Source organism: Carassius carassius, chromosome 19 (genome assembly GCF_963082965.1).
Source record: "Carassius carassius chromosome 19, fCarCar2.1, whole genome shotgun sequence".
In the NCBI taxonomy this organism is placed as follows: Eukaryota; Metazoa; Chordata; class Actinopteri; order Cypriniformes; family Cyprinidae; genus Carassius; species Carassius carassius.
The window spans coordinates 23,440,180-23,459,657 of NC_081773.1; the positions used below are offsets into that span (position 1 = coordinate 23,440,180).

General features: G+C 40.3%; 2 protein-coding genes across 3 annotated transcripts; both read left to right on the plus strand.

Annotated features, from left to right (window-relative positions):
* The first annotated feature begins 2,551 nt into the window (after positions 1-2,551).
* Positions 2,552-6,428, plus strand: LOC132095417 (sterol 26-hydroxylase, mitochondrial-like). 2 transcript variants are annotated; one of them, XM_059500384.1, is made up of 9 exons: positions 2,552-2,863; positions 3,149-3,339; positions 3,534-3,733; positions 3,947-4,144; positions 4,240-4,403; positions 4,490-4,656; positions 5,475-5,556; positions 5,667-5,867; positions 5,981-6,428. In XM_059500384.1, the coding sequence occupies exons 1-9, from the start codon at positions 2,618-2,620 to the stop codon at positions 5,990-5,992; spliced, it is 1,461 nt and encodes a 486-aa protein (XP_059356367.1). In that variant the 5' UTR covers positions 2,552-2,617; the 3' UTR covers positions 5,993-6,428. The 2 variants fall into 2 exon arrangements, with proteins under 2 accessions (XP_059356367.1, XP_059356366.1); XM_059500383.1 differs by having other exon boundaries at positions 2,555-2,863; positions 5,953-6,428.
* Positions 6,429-6,780: 352 nt separating this feature from the next.
* On the plus strand, positions 6,781-19,159 carry mcm3ap (minichromosome maintenance complex component 3 associated protein). Its single transcript, XM_059500386.1, has 31 exons — positions 6,781-6,907; positions 7,216-8,679; positions 9,200-9,435; positions 9,532-9,613; positions 10,307-10,454; positions 10,546-10,748; positions 10,889-11,028; positions 11,138-11,335; positions 11,479-11,747; positions 11,961-12,123; positions 12,238-12,398; positions 12,527-12,750; positions 12,839-13,113; positions 13,201-13,301; positions 13,437-13,568; positions 13,802-13,906; positions 14,342-14,494; positions 14,584-14,781; positions 14,898-14,966; positions 15,065-15,199; positions 15,285-15,438; positions 15,600-15,864; positions 15,952-16,049; positions 16,601-16,991; positions 17,073-17,336; positions 17,427-17,556; positions 17,653-17,826; positions 17,913-18,060; positions 18,150-18,298; positions 18,415-18,562; positions 18,656-19,159. Exons 2-31 carry the CDS (start codon positions 7,302-7,304, stop codon positions 18,827-18,829), a joined length of 6,465 nt encoding a protein of 2,154 aa, XP_059356369.1. The 5' UTR covers positions 6,781-6,907; positions 7,216-7,301; the 3' UTR covers positions 18,830-19,159.
* The last annotated feature ends 319 nt before the right edge of the window (positions 19,160-19,478 follow it).

Sequence of the window (19,478 nt, forward strand, 5' to 3'; positions counted from 1 at the left end):
AAACAGAACAGACTCCGACTAAAATAGGGTTGTTAACGAGGGGCAGACGGGTGAGGATAAGAAAAAGGTCAGTTCACCAACTAACTAATCAAATCAAATAAAGAATAAACTTAGTCACACTGCGCACATGGGGGATGAAAGCATAAGAAAATGTCCATGGGTGTGACAGTTCACCCCCCTCCTGAAAGGCACAACCTCGTGCCGCAGGAACAACAAAGGGTGGGACGGAGGGGAACTTAGGAGGACAAAGGAGTGGATGTGGGACAGTGACAGGGGATGGCAGGAGGGCAGGTAGGTAATGCTGGAGTAGGTTCGGGTGGAGGACAGACACCCGGGAGGAGGACAACGAACAGAGTCCAGGGTAGAGATGACGGAGGGAGGAGCCATGGCGGATCAGATGGAGGGAGGAGCCAAGAAAAAGACAGGACAGACTTGGAGCAGGAGGAGCCAGGCAGGACGCAGCCATGAAGGTGACCTATGGTGGAGCCAATGGTGGGAGAAGCCATGGTGGAGAAAGGGCTGCCGATTCCAGAGGGCCAACCGACGGCGGCAGAGCAGGTTGGAGAGGAACCCAAAGCAGAGACAGAAAGCAGATAAGCCAGGGTGATGCAGAGGATCCGGAGGGCCAAGGCGGAGCTGATGGCTCTGGCTACTGAGGTGGAGGTGGGGATCTGAAAGGCAACGGTGGAGCCGGGGTGACAGAGGACCAAGGTAGAGCTGGAGGGCAGGAGGAGCCTGACAGAGACAGAGGGAAGAAGGTACAAAGGGCAGGCAGATAGTTCAAACACAACCTCTGTGGTCATGACGGGACAGATGGAAAATGATGGCGGGTGAAGACGAGGCATGTCTGCATATAAATCCAAGAAAGAGTCCCCTGAGCTTGGCTCACCCTCAGCCACGGTGCAGTTGGCAGAGTTCCCCTCCGAGCTCTCACTGTCATTGGCCATCTCCCTTGTGTTGCCGGCACACACACCTGATCAGATGCTACAAGAGACTCGGGCTCTGGGACAATCTCCTCTTGTTTCTTCTCTGCAATGGCTCATTGGTTGTGGCAGGCACTGGCTCTCCATCTGCGGTAGGCTTGCGCTCCATGCAGCGGAGTGATTCTGGGCTGGGCTCTGGGTCCAGAGTGGTTCTGGATCAGGAGTAGATGCTCTCCAGACATCTGATAATGGCCTCGCTCCACTTCAGTCCAATAGTGTCTGGGAGATCAACGGGGCGATCAAGAACAGTGAGTTCAGTGTAGCGTCATCGAACGCCGTTAGAATGGGGAGCTGGCTGAACTCGACTGCATACTCCAATAAGGGAAGGTTGTCTAATCACCTAGGAACTAATCAAATCAAACACGGTGGAGTGTGGGGAGTCACTCTGAGCACATGGGGGATGAAAGCACAACAAAATTTCCATGGGTGTGACAGTAATGGTTTTTATACTTGACAAACTGTATATTCAATCCCGCTACTCTAACCCAGGGTTGCCCAAATTTTTTTTTGGAGGTCCGGCGTCCTGCAGAATTTAGCTCCAACCATAGGCGGAGGGAGAACCAACTCCAGGGTAAGGCTTATAGCAGCCAAATGCATTAAACATCATAAACCCATCTTTTTAGGCAAGAACCAGACATGGGTGTCATGTAGGCTAAAAAAAAATGTTTAATGTGATTGAATTTGTATTTAATGTGATTACAATTGAATAAAAATGTTAGAAATGTATAATTATATAACGTTTCCTTTCCACGATTATTCAAACAGCGAATACATTTTATATATAGAAAAGTGACATTATCACTAGCATTGATCTTTCGCGAGTTTAAGCACTCTCAAAAAAACTTGTTATAATTGACGTATTTGCACATCTTCCGGTTGCCCACAGTCAGCAGAAGTGAGAAAAAAGTGTTTATTACGTTTGAAATCTGGATATTTATCTTACAAAAATGCATGGATTCAGTACGGGGTACTTTATTCACCCCCCGGAATCGGCCGTGTTAGGTACGTTTTATCACAGATGTGCGCACTTTATTTCACGTCTTATGAACTGTTGACAACAAACACCCGCTCACCCCTATTTAAAGTCTTGAAAGAGCAAGGAACAATTTATAATACTACTTTGATTGGATTATTCTGAAAGAGGAAAGTCACATATACCTAGGATCAGGGGCGTCGGACTGGGGGTAAAACCAGTACTGATTACCAGGGCCCCAAAGGAAGAGAGGCTCCTTGAAAAGTCTGGAATATATATTTTCAAGGGGGGGATCTTGTGCAGCACCCCTGCCTAGGATGCTCCCAGTGTGAGTAGAAATGGACACAATTTCATTCTCGGGTGAATTAACCCTTTAATGTAATTCCAAACCTGGTTGACCTTTTTCTTTGGCATAACACAAAAGGAGAAATTTAGCAGAATGTTCACAAATGACATTTTGAAAATGGAGAAAATTTTCCAGTTGATGGTAATATTTTTGCAGTATCATTATGTGCATTATAAAGTTTCACATTTAAAAACATAAATACACATACAGTATTAAATTACATCAGATAGTGAAGGGTTAACTGGGGCTTTGTCCCACCTCTTTCTCCCTCCCATGTGATCAGTGTTTTGCCTCACTCTTCTCCGTGCTTCCATAATGGCTGTTCGTTTTGCTGTGAGCTCTGCAGAAAGAAGGATCAGATTTGGTTTTCTGAGGCCCATGACAGTGGCCACAGACGTCATGAGAGGGGCTGTAGATGATGCTGCTGCTGCTGCTTCTTTCACTGTCCAGGACAGCCACGGGAAGCTCAAGACTGTGGCTGACCTCCCAGAGATCAAAACCTTTGGGATGATGTACAGACTGATCTTTAAGCGGTACCTGAATCGCCTGCATGAGATGCAGGTACAGAGAGATAGCACAGCCATAGTTTGTTTATCGTGTGACTGTCAATGATTAATTAATGTACTCAGACTGTTACTGTTTTTACCTTGAATAGAAAAAACAACAACGGTCTTGCCTAATTGAACACTTTTAAATAATTCAGTATCCTAGTTGTGAGCTCAGTGTGATTTTTATTTGTAGCTCTAAAACAATTTAAAGATACAGTGCAGTTTATCTCAAAATCAACTAGATCTTTCTTCGCTAGCACGTTCTTTGTTCTTTACCACTTGTTTTTCATCTCTCCAGTTATATGAAAAACAGCTTAATGGCCCTCTGTACAAAGTGAATGTGGGAAACCTCCAATCCATTTGCATAAACAGTGTGGACTTACTGGAGGAACTCCTTAGAAAAGATGAGAAGTTTCCTTCCAGAGGACACATGACTGTGTGGAGAGAGCACCGTGACATGAAAGGCATCAGCTACGGCCCTTTTACAGAGTAAAAACATTAGATAAAGTTGTTTGGTATCTGTAACATAGGTTTGTTTTGTAACTCATACATTATGTAAGGCTAGTCATGTCTGGATTTTATATAGCCAAAGTGCATTTGGCTTATGTAGTCGTGTGATGTTATGTAAGCTTATGAACTCTTATTGTGGGCTTTCTAAATAAAGACAATATGTTCTTCAACAGAGAAGGAGAGAAATGGTACAAACTGCGGAGAGTGCTCAACAAACGCATGCTGCATCCAAAGGACTCAATTCAGTATGGAGATGTGGTCAATGCGGTGGTCACGGACTTCATCAAACGGATTTACTCTCTGCGGGAGATGAGCCCCACGGGTGATCTGGTCTCCAACTTGACCAATGAGCTTTATCGCTTCTCCCTTGAAGGTATGTCCTTTCCATAAGCACTTGAAATGAGATCAAATCAACAGAAGATACAACTTTCTTCTTACACATTCCCAAGGGTGTAACTGACTTGTCACAATGACCTTAATAGCTACATGTTCCCATGAAGATAATTAGGAGCCAAACTGACACTACACTTTTGTATTATGTGCATGTCAATTAATTTAATTCTTTATTGATCTTTTCCTCATACAGGGATCTCATCCATTCTGTTTGAGACACGCATCGGCTGCCTGGAGAAAGAGATTCCAGCCGAGACACAAGATTTTATTAATTCTGTTGCACAAATGTTCACCTATAACAAGCATGTGGTGTTCCTGCCAAACTGGACTCGAAATTACTTGCCATTTTGGCAGTGGTACATTGATGGCTGGGATGGCATATTCAAATTTGGTGAGCTTGTTAGGTCAAACATCCTCTTCAGATAGACTATAAGAGGAACAGACATGTTTTGCAGTTTGATGATGTATTGTACTTATGAATTATAGCCAGAAAAATGATTGACATGAAGATGGAGGCCATACAGAAGCGTGTGGATGCAAATCAGGAGGTTGCTGGCGAGTATCTCACCTACCTGCTTTCCAATGCCAAGATGAGCAGTAAAGATGTGTATGGAAGTATTTCTGAGCTGCTGTTGGCTGGAGTGGACACAGTAAGAGACATTGAATGTATCTTTGGCTATTTAAATAAAAATACGTATGAGTTTTGAAATGATATGTTTTCCTCTTCATGTTCTAGACCTCCAACACTATGTTGTGGGCGCTGTATCTCCTCTCAAAAGATCCAGATGCTCAAGAGGCTCTGTATCAGGATGTAACCAGAGTCTTGAAAGGTGACAGAATCCCAACGGCACAGGAAGTGAACAGCATGCCTTACCTCAAAGCTGTCATCAAGGAAACATTAAGGTTGAGAATTATGTTGCATAATATAATGCATCTTTCAGAAGTCAAAATAACATTTGACAGTGTCCAAACCAAACAGCAAATTTGGCATATACTATATCTATACTATGACTACACTGGTCAAATGTTTGGAATGAATAAAAAGCCATTTAAAAGAACCCAATTTAATCACTAATTAATATAGTAAAAAAACGAATTTATTCCTGCCATAACTGAATTTTCAGCCTTTGTTACTCCAGTCTTCAGTGTCACATTATACTTCAGAGATCATTCTAATATGCTGATTTGGCAAAAACATTTATTATTATTATCAATATTGAATACAGTTGTGCAACTTAATGCTTTAGTGGAAACTGTAATACACAACCATTTTTAAATTTGGGGTGAGCAAGAATAAAGTAGTTAATTAATCTTATGCCAAATTAGTATTTTTAATAAATTATGTTTATTTTTTATTTTTTACTTTTTTATTCATCAAAGAATCTTGAGAAAATGTATTATGGTTTCCAAAAAAGTATTTAGCCGCAAAAACTATTGATAATAAGAACCATTATTAATAAATGATAATAACTGATAATAATTAAACTCCAAATCTGCATATTAGAATGATTTCTCAAGGATCATGTGACACACTGAAGACTAAATGATTGCATTAAATGACTGCTGAAAATGCAGCTTTGCCATCACAGTTAAACACATTTTTAAATATATTTGAATATCATTTTTTAATGTGTTCGTATACTGTAAATAGCATAAGAGACTTAATTATTCTAAACGTTTGATCAGTAGCGCATAATTGCGTTTTATAATTTCATGTGCAGGATGTACCCTGTGGTGCCCATGAATTCTCGTCTTATTTCAGAAAATGATGTTGTCATTGGAGGACACTTTTTCCCTAAAGAGGTAAATTGTTAATGTTAGGATGACCCCAAAAAAAGAAGAGTCGACAGTTCAGAAATTGGCATCACTAAATAAACTTTTTTTTGATTATTATTTTTTTTTTTATAAAACAGACATCATTTGGTCTATGCCACTTTGCGATGAGCCATGATGAGAAAATCTTCCCAGAGCCATGGAAGTTCAAACCTGAGCGCTGGCTCAGAGATGGCAGAATGAGACCAAACCCATTTGGGTCAATCCCATTTGGCTTTGGAGTCAGAGGCTGTGTTGGCCGTCGCATTGCTGAACTGGAGTTGCATCTGGTTTTGACAAGGGTAAGATAGTCAGACGTTTATTTTTAAATATGTGCCAGACATTACTTTGTAAACTGTGCATTTTAACTGTATATTTTCATTCCAGCTAATCATGTTGTTTGAAATCCGACCAGACACAACTATAGGTGAGGTTCAGTCACTCACTCGTGCAGGGATTGTGCCAGACAGACAGGTGAACCTTCACTTTGTGGAGAGACAGAAGACATCTGCTGAACAATAAATAATACCAACATTTCAGCAGGATATAAGCTGCCTGTGCAGTTTACATATATTAAAATTATCAGCTAGTGTGAATCATGTGAATATGTCAACTATTTTACCTCTGTCTGGATATATTTATTTTTTGCTTAGGAATATGTTATATGAAGGAAACTGCATAACAATGTTAAAAAAAATCATTTTTCTCACCAAATGTTGTATAACTCTTTCCATTAAATTGTTGTTGTGATTTGTATTTCATTGTGCCTATTTATGTATTATATGAAATCAATTAAACCTTTTAATGAATCCAAAATTTCTCTTTTGTTATTGTACAGTATGAGTGGAAGAGGAATTGTGAAACTTTATAATTTATCACTACAACAGATAAATTTTGGAAAGCAAAGCAAATTTGGAAAGCAAAAAAGTTAAGCAAATGAAATTACTAATATATCACCTTCAACACACACAGACACTAGTTTCCATGTTTTTTAGGGACATTAGATAATGGCGTTATACTGTATAAACTTACCCTGCCCCTAAACTACTCCAAAGTTTCTGCATTTTTACTCTTTGACTTGTTGTGGCATTTTCCTAGTACATTTCTCATTTGTGCATATCTTTTGTCTAATTTGAATGTTATAAAACCTAGATCTATCTTGTTTTTTTTAGAGGTTCGTTTCTTTAATCCCATTCACCTCCAGTACTAGTCATCTAATGGTGGCATGCTCTTGTCTGCCTGTAGAGGCAGCAATCGCGCGAGACTCTTGTTGAATCAAGGCAATGGTTCACGAAGAAGAGAAATCAACATCCTGTCTGACTGCGACGAGAATCGCACCAAAGTATTTACAGTTGTTGTTTCTTTTCGATTTGAGTGTTTTTGATTGTTGTGTATATATTTTAGATGTATGAAATGCATACAAATATTATTACTGTTCAGGTGGTTGGTCTCAGGAGTTAAAACGTACTCCGCGTTCAGTAACGTTACATGGAGAAGCCTTTGTTTTTATTAATTCCTATTTGAGGTCTTAAAAACATGTTTACTTTGGATTTGCACATATTATGAAGCGATGATTTGTTATATAACTTATACATTTGGTTTGAGATAAACTGGAAAGTCATAAGTAACCCTTTTTTATCTTCGTTTTAGAGAATTCAGAGGACGTTGGTCATGACCAGCTGAGGGTTTGCTCTGTATCACAATAGTAAATCTTAACAGTTGCAGTTTCAGCGATCATGAATCCTTCAAACATCTTTGGTAAACCACAAACTGCCTTTCAGGTACCAAACAACACTAATCAGCCTGGAAACCCATTTCAATCCTTTACCCTGCAGAACCCAGCACAGGGTGTTGGTTTCGGACAACCCTCTGCTTTTAGTCAACCAACTTCTGGCCAACCAACACCCCAGCCTTCTGTCTTCGGCCAAACACCTACTTTTGGTCAGACCGGTGGGTTATCACAAAGTTTGGGGCAGACATCTTCATTCACGTTTATGGGAACAGCCCCGGCCTTTGGGCAGTCTAGTTTGGGTCAAGGCACACTTGGATTTGGACAACCACCGCCTTCATATTCTCAAGCTACCGGACAGAATCAGATGTCTGCTTTTGATCAGACTTCTGCTTTCGGTCAGCCTTCTGCGTTTGGTCTTTCCTCCAGTGCCTCGCAGTCTCTGAGCAGTTTCAGTAACACTGTTACCAACCAGCCCAGTTTTGGTCAGCTTTCTGCCCTCTCTGTACCCACGGCCACATCCAGCTCCTCAACAGGGGGTAGGACTGATAATATAGCTGGTGGGAACCAGTTTAGTTTCAAGCCACCCAACGATGCAGTTTTCAAACCTATTTTCAGTGTCAGCCCCGAACCTCCCAGCTTAAATCTGTCTTCAGCCACAGAACCTGTTGGATCATCCAAGCCCGTAACTAGTACTATGGAGAATTCCTCTAGTGGTTCGCTGTTCTCGTGCGTAAAGCCGAGCATTCTGGGCTTCAGCTTCTCACAGCCAGCAGTAGCTCCATCTGTCTCATTTTCCAATGCTAATTTTTCACAAAAGGAGACGCCCGGTGGTGGCAGCAGCATTCAGTTCACCTTCTCGCAGCCAGCCAACCCTTCCAGCAGCAGTACGCCTGCTTCTCAGCCCACGACTCCATCCACCTTCAGCTTCACAGAACAGAGCCTGCAGTCTCAATCAGATAACAAAATACCTGCATTTGGTACTGGCATTGGATCATTTGGATTTGGGGTCCCAAAAACTGAAGCACCACAAAGAACGGAGGACAGAGCAGGTGATGGACAGAGCAGTGGAGGAGAAACAGCTTTTGTGGGTTTTGGCATAAAACGAAAAGAGGAGCCAATTGATCCAAATGCAACTAAAAGCGATGAGGCTGGGGCAGATGGACCAAGACAACCCGCCAAACGCCCGCTGCTGAGAAGCCGTGGCCCAGCTGGAGGACTTTTTCGCAATGCATTGTCTGACCTAATGAAATCCAAAGTCAGTCCAGTGATGAGAGAAGATCATCATCCAGATAGACCAGATCCACCCGGTCCAGGCAGTGATTTGGCTCATACACCTCCAAGATCTCAGGCTCCCACAGTGCTGAAAAAAGCAGAGGAAGTTTGTAAGTTACATGTCTTTTCTTGTGATTTTCTTGAGGAGCACACCAATATTTAAATTTGTTTATTTTCACGTTATTGATATGTATTACATTTCTATGCTATTGTGAAAATAAATTGAAGTGAGTTAAAAGTACATTTACAAAAACCAAAACACTAAAAACTCAAAAGCTACAAGTAAATTTAGACATCACAGCATTTTAATGTACAATATGATAAAATGGATATTGTTTTGATATTGGTTGACGATTACATTTAACAGTGTTATTTTTCTATTAGTGTTCTTAAAAATAATGTAATGTGTGTTTGATGACAACAAAGAGAATCTTAAAATAAAGTTGTTTAAAAAAATCATGCATCATTAGATATTCAATATCGACAAAAGTTGATAAATGTCAAAAATTAAATAAATAAATATAAAAATCTATTATATGGGTTTGTAATATACCTACATTTTATCCAAAGCTATTTTGAAATATTTTTTCTTGCTAACATTTCTAAGATTGCGATCACTTGTCTTTATAGCACTCAAGCCTGAAGCACAGACACACACTCCAAGTAGACGTGCCTCTCGAAAGGACAGCACAGACAGTTTGGCTGGTCTCTCTCCTACTGATGCCACTGTTATACAGTGCAAAGGCATCCCACCCAACCTCAACAAGAAAAACCTCATCATACAGCATTTTGGGCACTTTGGGAAAGTGCTTAAGGTGTATTGCAGGCCTCAGAAGAATCTGGCCATCGTGCATTTCCAAGATCATGTGAGCATTTCTAGTTAAATATATAATGCAAAATGCTCACTGCCACAAAATTAGTTACATTTAATTGAATGTGTTGAACTCTCTCTTGCCTTCCAGGCATCTGCTGCCAAAGCCAAAAAGAAAGGAAAGCAATTCCAGAGGACTGAAATTCACATATTTTGGCAAAGGAAAAAGCAAAGTAAGTAACTATTAAGTTGTTTGTTTGCTGTTCAATTGAATTAAGTAAAAATCTTAATTCATTTAATGTAAAATGTTGGTTTGGCTTTGTGGTATTGTTAAACTGCAAAATGCTATTCTTAAGTGCAGTGTTAATGTCACCAATAAAATTACTGCTAAAAATTAAGTTTATTTCATCAGTTTAACAAAAGCAAGATGAAAAAGGTTTTGATAATTGAACCGTTTAAATATATTGTGGATGAAAATATGATTTAAATATATTGTGGATGAAAATATGATTTAAATAAATTATCAGTGAATGTACTGACATTGTTTATCAAGAATAAACATTTAGAAAGGATATTCCAATCATATAATATTTGGCATTGCTTTGAACTGAAACATCCACTGTAACAAATCTGGCCTTACAAAGTTAGTTTGAGGTCAAGTACACTTTCAACATTTGCATTTTTTTGGCTGTTAAAGTTACAGTACAAATCTAATTTAACAACACAGGGGCCAGAGGAAATTAGAAAATGAGAGCTTTTTTTGCTTTAAACTGATGAACATCTGAAAAAAAAAATGTTGGAGACATGTTCAACATGAGAGGTGCTGTTTACATGTGATTTTATACCTTGTTTTAGCCTTAATTTAGCAGAAGCACTACATGTTATCTCTCATACTGTTATGCTCATGAAATGATTGTCATTTACAGGTCCAAGTGAAAAAGCTGCTAATCCTTTAGAAGTCAAAGATGTGACAGGGGACTCAGAGTCTGGGGTTGCATCTTTGCAGTCCTCCCCTTGTCGCAAGCCTCTTCCCAGAGCAGTGCCCATCAGCACCACTAGCTCCTTTACTAAAAGGTCATTTAAGACATGTAATATCAAGCAGTTCCTTTGCATGATTCTTATTTGGCCTAATTATTTATTTCTGCATGTTGTTTTTATGTTACAGCTCTCCAATCCAAAAATCGTCTGTTGCTAAAACACTCCAGTTTGAGAGTGAAGCACTATTGGAGTCAGTCGGAGAGGAACGAAGCGGTGAACGACCTATTACTAACCTGCCCTTGGTACTGCAGCCTCTGATTGGTCAGGTGGCTGAAACCGCAGAGGAGAGATACCGCCTTCTAGAGCAGAGAGACAAGATTTTACGGCAAGGTAAAGCCTTAATTACCTTTGATACCGTCTAGTACTGAAACTGCATTTATTATTGTATTTGAAGTTATATATACTGTTTGTTTTATTCAATATTTATATTTGAGCATAAATGTTGATAAATTATCTTTTTGTCTTTGAAGCTCGACCCAAAAGAACAGACCTGGATATGTCCAAAGTGTTTGTGGGAACATGCCCTGATATGTGCCCGGAGAAAGAGCGGTATATGAGAGAAACCCGCAACCAGCTGAGCGTCTTTGAAGTTATACCAGATACAGAGAAGGTTTGTGATGATCATAGTACAGTCCAGTAATGATCGAAAATCCATGTTTTCATCGGAGTTCTTGGGGAAAGTTGAAGGTTTTGTGATAAAATCCTCCCCTTCTGCTTAGGTGGATCATTTTGCTGCTATCAAAGAGTATAGCAGGTCTTCGGCCGATCAGGAAGAACCACTCCCTCATGAGCTTAGACCACTTCCTGTGCTAAGCCTGACTATGGACTACCTTGTAACCCAGATTATGGACCAGGGTGAGGGCAGTTACCGTGACTGGTATGACTTTGTCTGGAACAGAACCAGAGGAATTCGGAAGGTGGGCATAACAACTTTAAATGCTTGATCTAAGGCCTTATTTCTAAGGTGTCTAACTGTTGATTTTAATTCAGATATCTAAAACTGAATGTATCAATGTTATGTTTAATTTTTAATAATCATGTGTCTAAACATCTCTTGCAGGACATTACCCAGCAGCATCTGTGTGATCCAGAAACAGTATCGCTCATTGAGAAATGTACCCGTTTCCACATTCACTGTGCCCATCACCTCTGCCAGGAACCCATGATGTCTTTTGATGCAAAAATCAACAATGAGAATATGACAAAATGCCTGCAGAGTCTAAAGGAGATGTATCAAGACCTTGCCACTAAAGAGGTGTACTGCCCCAATGAAGCAGAGTTCCGTCAATACAATGTGTTGCTTAAGCTCAATGACGGAGATATTCTTCGGTAAAACCTTGCTTTTATCATCTTTTCTTCTTGCAGTAAAGATGAAAAAACATTGCAGTAATCAAGGCATTCCTTTACAGTATAGTAGGCATCTGTCGCTAACAACAAGTTTATGGATTCAGTTCAATGTAAATTAGAAATACATATTTGTAATAAACTTATTTGCATTGATGTAATGAAGGATACAAATGGATTTGTTTTGTGTCAATGCAGCGAGGTGCAGCAGTTCCGTAAAGAGGTACGGGAGTCTCGAGAGGTGGATTTTGCTGTGCAGGCCTGTGCAGCACTCAACAGCAATAACTTTGTCCGGTTCTTTAAACTTGTGAGTGCAGCTTCCTATTTGAGCAGCTGCATACTTCACAGATACTTCAATCAGGTAATCATCTTACCCAGAGGGTAGTTCTATAGGAGTAATATTTGAAGTACTTTGCACCTCATTAAACCTTTGAGTTTCTTTAATTGCAAAATGTTTTTGTCTCTGTTTGATTAGGTGAGACGCAAGGCACTGAAAATCCTCAATGTGGCCTTTACTGTTGGATCCCAAAGATCCACCATTTTTCCAGTTGAGGACTTCGTCAGAATGCTCATGTTCCGCAATGCCACTGAAGCCACAGACTTTATTCAACAGTATGGCCTTACTATCAATGATGGGTATGTTCTACTTATTTTCTTTGTTGTCTTGATTTTAACCAAAAAAATTATTTTTAATGAAGATCTTTTCTCAATGCAATAGTGCATTAGTTTTTGAAAATGAATGCCTTATTTTGTCTCTCATCCAGCATGGTAGAACTTAGTCGCACAGCCTATCAGGAGCCTGATTTCTCCTTACCGCAGAGGAAGTCTGTGGTCATTGAGATGAAAAGAACTGTTCTGATTGGCGAGGTGGTGAACGGTGGACCTCTGCCCAACCCACCCCAGCACAATCCTGTTTGCAGCTTTGACTTCAACAACAAGTACACAGGAGACGGCCTGTCTTCTGAGCCTCCACCAGCTATCCTGAAGGGTGCAGATGCAATTTGATTCTTAGTTCATTAGGGAAAATTCGAATATATTTGTCTTACTGTCGATATTTTAATCCTCGTCTTTGGCAGCTCCTCCACAGAGGCAGGAGTTGAAGCCCTTGATGGAGCCTGACTCCAGGCCTCAGGTGACAACGAGGTTTCTGGCTCAACCACGGCTGTTCGTGGACCATCCTGGCATGACAGAGCCTGTAAAATCTGATGACACGGAGGAAACCGGAGAGAGGAACCAAACAGAATCCTCTCTTCCCATGGTACCACGGCTGGTTTTCCAACCCATATTTGCCCCACAACCAGTCCGACCTCCATCTCCTCCTCCCAAACTAGAACCAGCGTACACAGATCAGGTGAGACACTCACCTCCAGTTTTAACTGCAAAGTCCTACAGTATGTTACATACATAAGCTCACTAATGACACTATGATCTCTGGCAGGATATAATGGCAGAGGTGGACACGGTGCTTAATGAGGTAGTGGAAGCCGAAGTCTCTGATATAACCCGTGCAGCTGCTGAATATGTGTCTGCAGCCCTCAGGTAGGAGCTTTTTCTTTTCTGACCCACAGGTTTTAATTTTTTTTGTCAGCCAGAAGATTTCACTTGCATAAAGCCAAAACAAATTTTTAACATAGTGTTTGTGTCTTAACGTGTCTGCTCATGTGTGTTCTGCAGTGCGAGTGACAGTGAGTTAGAAACAGTTGTGAGTGAAGTCTTAAATCAGCTGCTGAGGGAACTATCCGCGTCAGAGATCATCGCTGAGAACAAGAGAATCGCAGAGGAGCAACGCAGGCAGGAAGAAGCCAGGTGTGTGAATTTTTTAATACAATGCTTGTTTTTTTGTATGTTAAACTCCCTTTCGAAATGGTCTCTTGCATTTGTATGAATCCAGGGTAACTCTGATTTCCTCTGAATACTGGATCCTGATTTGTTAACGTGTGTGCAGCTGCACAAACCAATTGCATTTTTAGGCATTTCTGGTTATGTTTAGTAACCAGAGCGTTTTCAACTCTTTTTCTATTTTTTGTGTTTGATGTCAGGCGGAAGGAAGCCTTTCTTGAGCAGTTTAGCGGTGAGCTGTGTGCTAAAATCAGTGACGAGGTGCTAACAGAGAGCATAAGAGCGACCGCAGACACTGAAATAAGGTACCAGATCCTACATAAAAATCTCCCTGAGGTTTTCTTTGCTATTGTCTGTCCCTTTAGGCTTCCTCATTAACAGTTGTAAGGGATTATATCTCCCTGAAATTAAATGGGGGAAAAAAGGAAATTGTTTTGTCTAAAGGAAATGAAGCCATTAATAAGATGCTTTATCTGACATAATATAATATGAGTTTAGATTATAGGAAGGAGTTTTTTGGGAGGGGTGGGATTATGCTTAATTTTAAATGATCACAATGCAAATGTTTAGGCATTAAGATAAATTTAATTGTTAAGCTCAATATTTGCTAAATGTTTATTATATATCAATTTTAATATTTCTTCATTTAGATTTTTGGGTGAAACATGACTTTTGACAAGTATTTGTGATATTCATCAATGAGCATGTACAAAATTGGTTGTGCTGTTCTTCCATTCCAGGCTTGCTTTAGAAGAAAAGGCGGCTTGTATCGCCCGCTGCTCAGCAGAGGAATGCAACAGCATAGTAGAGGAGACGCTAGCTGAGGAGTTGGCCGCAATGGCACAAGATATCCTGGACAATGAGTTGAGGCGCATCTGCAAGTTCATCAAGAGGTTTGAGGAGCATATTATTTCCCTTTGTGTATAAAGGAAGCCCTGGACCAAATAGGTTTTCTAAAGAACCCTGTATTCATATACTCCAGGTGGCGTGACGTGGTAGCCGTGCGTCGTCAGCTTAAGAGACAGATGCGTGGTTTCCCTGCTGCCCCTGGATGTGTAGATCCACGGTTCAAACTTAAGGCTCTCATACCCAGTGCCCCTATGAGCCCCTCTCTGGACCTCCTGGCCCAGGGGATGGTCAACCTGGGTAACTCTGGGAACATGGCTGTTTCCTGCACAAGGTCTGTGATCGGAGATATCTATTTGTTTTTTTTCTTTTCTTTTGCTTTTATTTATGCTTTTTTTTTTTGGAATGCATCTTAATGATTGTTCCTGGTAATTAATTTTAATAATATAGATTGCTGAAAATGCGATTGGAAGCAGTTCATCAGATGAAAGTGTCCTACTACTACAATCTCTTACTGAGGTAAGTACAGTGGGGATGCAGTGTGGTGTAGATATGCAGAATGCAGATAATTTTTATCGCCATGATTGTCGGAATGGTTAATTATCCTTCTTTGGCAGTGAGCGTGTATGGATGCCTCTTGACCTGCCCACTCTTGTGGCAGAAAGCACCCCTAATGCACCTGACAGAATCTTTTGGAAAGCCACGCTTCTGTTGCCAAGCAGCTGTGATAGTGACATAAGCTATGCCAGCAGGTAAGGAACGAAAATGTTGAGAAATGTCTTATAACAAGTAAAATCACAACTGACCTGTTTTGTTTTTATGTTTGTTTCCATGCAGGATTCTGACAGACTGGCTTGAGGTTAAATTGGGTGGAGAAAACCAATCTGAAGAGAGTGAGAAAGAACTCAAAGGGCAACTGAAAACACTGTGCATTAGTCACAGCTTGACAAATATTAGGGGACAGAATCATGAAGTTCACATTGCTATAAAAGTAAGTTTCAGAAGTAATAGTTTTCCCTTAAAATTACAATTGTCATTATTTACCCAGTTAAACTGAGGTATTGAAGAGAAAATGGACCTCATGGAAACGAAGCTCTATCCAGTTATCCAAATCTCTGCATTGACATGATTAACCCCTGTGTTTGTGTGCAGGCATGTCATGGCCCTCTGAGTGCAGAAGACCAGTGTTTGCTGGAGGAACAGAAGGAGCTCCATGGCACCAATGCTCTTCTGATGCTACTTCCCCCTCTTAACAGTGCTGGACAGGGTGAAGAGGATGAGGATGTGTCCCTGCTCTCTGCTCTCCTTCAGCTGAGGCAGGTGCAACAGGCCAGCTGCTGGCACTCTCCTGTACCACTGGTTGTGGTGGTTATTGGCAACCAAGAGAGCGGTACCAATGATCATGGTTTGGAAGAAGGCAAGTTTTGAAGGAAAGATGTAATAATATAGTAGACAAGACTGTTAAAGACTGCAATCTGATTATTTTATTGTCTCTCTTTCACAGCACTAATGTTGAATATGTTAGTCAAAGATGGTCTCATCTCTGATTACATCTTCGTCCACATACCAGCAACCCTCACTGACCTGCAAGGCTCAGAGCAGGTTGGTCTGCAAAAAAATATAGAGGATACACAGTAGTTTTTATTATAGTTACAAATATTTGTGCTAGGGATGCGTGATGTGTATAGCTGAATAGGTATTGGTTTATAAATGTGAACTTTTTTTAATGCTATAGATATTGGCTCAATAGGTAAAACAGGGCAATATAATTATGGTGATAAATTGTAGCCAAATAATGACTGGGGCCCCACATTTCAAGTTGGCATTTATTAAACACAAATAAATATATATATATATATATATATATATGTGTGTATATATATATATGTGTGTGTGTGTGTATATATATATATATATATATATATATATATATATATATATATATATATATATATATATTTATATATTTTATATTTACTTTAAGAGCATCTAAAATTAAAAGTAGTTTCCACTGTTGCACATAATGTTTGGTGAAAGCATGGATAGATCTAAATGCTTATAATTTTTTTTCATATCAGGGAAAATGAGGATTGATGTTTTGAATGGTTATTGAAAATGTAACGTATTCTATTTATATAATTGATCCACTTCAGATGAGTCATGTGATCAGGTGGCTTGCCGCCCGTTCTCCTGCTGGCCCAGCCCTGTCCTCTCACACCCTGCTGCAGGTTGTTGAGTTAGGCCTGTGCCGTGAGTTCTACTCCAGACTACACCGAGACAAACAGGACAGGAAACATGCAGGTCTTCCGTCCCAGCACCCGGAGCCCATCGTGCAGCTCTGTAACAGTGTGCTGAGTTTCCTAGCAGGTGTGGTTTCATCGGAGCATCTGTCCGGTCTCTGCTGGCCACCTCCTGAATTCTCTCTCCCCGAGAACAGTGAGCTGATTCCTCATCAGACTTGGAACTCTCCAGAACACTTGGAGTGGCTGAAGAGATCCATCCTCAGCCGGCAACTTCCTGAGTGGGATCTGCCTCCAGTTACTGGTAGGTTCCAATCCTTGTAGATTTTAGTAGTTTTATCTGAATTGAAAGAAATCAAAACTAATCTCTTTTCTTATTTCTCAGCCTCCTGGCCACATTTGTGTGCCTCAATATTCCAGTACGTATCCCAGATCCCTACCTCACCCTTAAGCCAACCTATTCTAATGTCCCGCCTGGAGAACCTGCTAAGAAGAGTGAACTACCAGTACTTTCATGAGAGAGATGCAGATGAGGATAACTTTCTGACAACTGGAATGTCTTTTCATGAAATTCCTTGGGACGACATAATAAGCCTGTGTGTAGAGCATCGTATGAAGGACTGGAGTTTGGAGACTCTAGTGTTAAAAGGTGAGAATAACAGATTGGTAACATAATGCCAATCATGAGCTTTGAACATGTTCCATTGTTAAATATATGTTTTAACTCTTAAAATCACAGATGCACTCACGGATGATGGCGAGATTCGTGTTTACTTTAACACAGACAGCCTGAAGTGTTTTCAGCCCCCTGATAGCTGGATAGAGGCTGTGAAACAGACATATCAGGAAAGACAGCTGGCCTTAGAAGTGTAACTATCACTGTTTTACACATGTATTATTTACAGTAGATAGCATAACAGCCTTGCATCAAAAAATGTAAACAAAATATCAACGTTTTCTGATAGGTCAAAAGTCATGCTCCCAACCACGGCCAGACATTTCCCCAAACAGAAGCTGTTTCAGAGTCACGTAGACGCAGAGGAATGGTCTTCTGTGGGTGATGCTGCACAAATTCCCATATCGCAGCACTTTGAAAAGATTCTCTCTTCCATTCGTGATATGAACGCTGAGGGACAGAGGTTAGCATTAACAATTTTAATTTTAGAGGGTTTTTTTAATCTGTCTTGGATGTTTGTAGTAACCATTTCTTAACATGTGTCTGTAGGATTGGAGACCAGGTACAGCGTCGGATTGAAGCAGATACTTTACACCCTTCATCGTTTCCTTTAACCCTGACCTCCACTGTCCCCTCTATGCCTGTGACCATGACCCCCTCCCGAAAGCACCCTGCTGCTGGCACTGTCAACATAAAGGTAGAGTTATAATAGGGGCATCACAACTGGATTAATATACTTGCATTACTACAATAGCATTAAGTTTTTTATTTTTGTGCTCTTCAAAGGAAACAGAAACAACTGACCTGGTTGAGAAAATATCATCTCCTTACAAAATAAACAGAGTCTTTGATGCAGACAGCACACAGAATCCCATCATGGAGCGACTTCAGCGTACTCTCTTAACTTTTCAGGAGATGAATGCTGAGGGCCAGAGGTTAGGTTTAAACTTTTTTTTTAATGCAATAAACTGAGTTTTACACACATTTGAGAAAACATAATGATGCATTATGAGATTTTGTCTATTTTTGTTTTTTTCACATGTGTATCTAGAATTGGAGAGCAGATTCAGCGTAGGATTGAAGCGGATCATTTGTCCTCTGCCTCTTTTCCTCTTTTCCTTCCCTCCACCCTCCTCTCTTCACCTCCGCTAGTTAGGACTTCCTCTTCCAAGCGCCCTGCTGCTACCCTCCGCATACAAGTACAGTATTCTAGAATAACTAAGGATAATATGAAGTTAAAAAGCAGCTTTCATTATAAATGCCTTAAACCTGCATTTCTTTTTTATTTGAAGGAAGTGGAAATGAAAGATTCTGTTGAGAAGACTGTTGCATCTTGTGAAAGAAACAGACCGGTATCTTTGTTCCAGCGTTTGCATGACTTGAAAAGAGAGTTGTCAAGTCAGAAGGAGGAGGAACGTGTGTGTGACCTCAAGCTGAAGTGTCTTTTAGACATGGTAGACAACTGAAGCTGCTGAATGCCACTTATAGTCTCCCAATTTGACAGAAAATGTCTTTTGCATGCTGCCTCTTGGTCTTTGCAGTTTTATTTTTGCCGTTTTAAAATTTATATTTTTTGATAAAATGCTTAAGTCATGTTCCTCAACCATTAGGTTTAATTAAATCTTAGTGTGTGTATCTCCTTGTACTTTAACAGTAATTTAGAATTTGTTTGTTTTCATACATGCTTTCCCGCTTTCTGAATAATAGAGTTGAATGGATTTTGTTCATCCCAATAATTCTGTTGTATTTAAATGTATATTTTTGAACAACCATAAAGATTGTTTTTATCAAACTACTGATTTTGTGTATTTTTTTCCGACTAGTATACTGAGAAACACAAATATTTTAAAGATGTTTTTGTTCATATTACTAGAGGCTCACCTTTAAATTACGAATTAACATGAGGTGATTAATTATTCATAACGCTCCAAACGTGGTTGGTGTGAACTGGCAAGTCACGCCCATTTTGCTATGTTTCTAACAACTGATTGGAGGGCTTGTCCTCTGGTCATATCTCTCCATGCCATATCGCGCTCGGAAGGCAGTGCTAAGCATTATGGGATACGTAGTTTAAGAATGAAGCCCCTTTCCATGTGTATACCATTTTAAGAACGA

Coding starts and splice junctions, on each gene's coding strand:
- mcm3ap (XM_059500386.1), top strand. CDS start 7,302: ATGAATCCTTCAAACATCTTTGGTAAACCACAAACTGCCTTTCAGGTA. Junction 14,967..15,064: donor TACTACAATCTCTTACTGAG/GTAAGTACAGTG, acceptor CTTCTTTGGCAG/TGAGCGTGTATGGATGCCTC. Junction 17,827..17,912: donor ATGAACGCTGAGGGACAGAG/GTTAGCATTAAC, acceptor ATGTGTCTGTAG/GATTGGAGACCAGGTACAGC.
- LOC132095417 (XM_059500383.1), top strand. CDS start 2,618: ATGGCTGTTCGTTTTGCTGTGAGCTCTGCAGAAAGAAGGATCAGATTT. Junction 3,340..3,533: donor AGCTACGGCCCTTTTACAGA/GTAAAAACATTA, acceptor GTTCTTCAACAG/AGAAGGAGAGAAATGGTACA. Junction 5,868..5,952: donor TGCATCTGGTTTTGACAAGG/GTAAGATAGTCA, acceptor TTTTCATTCCAG/CTAATCATGTTGTTTGAAAT.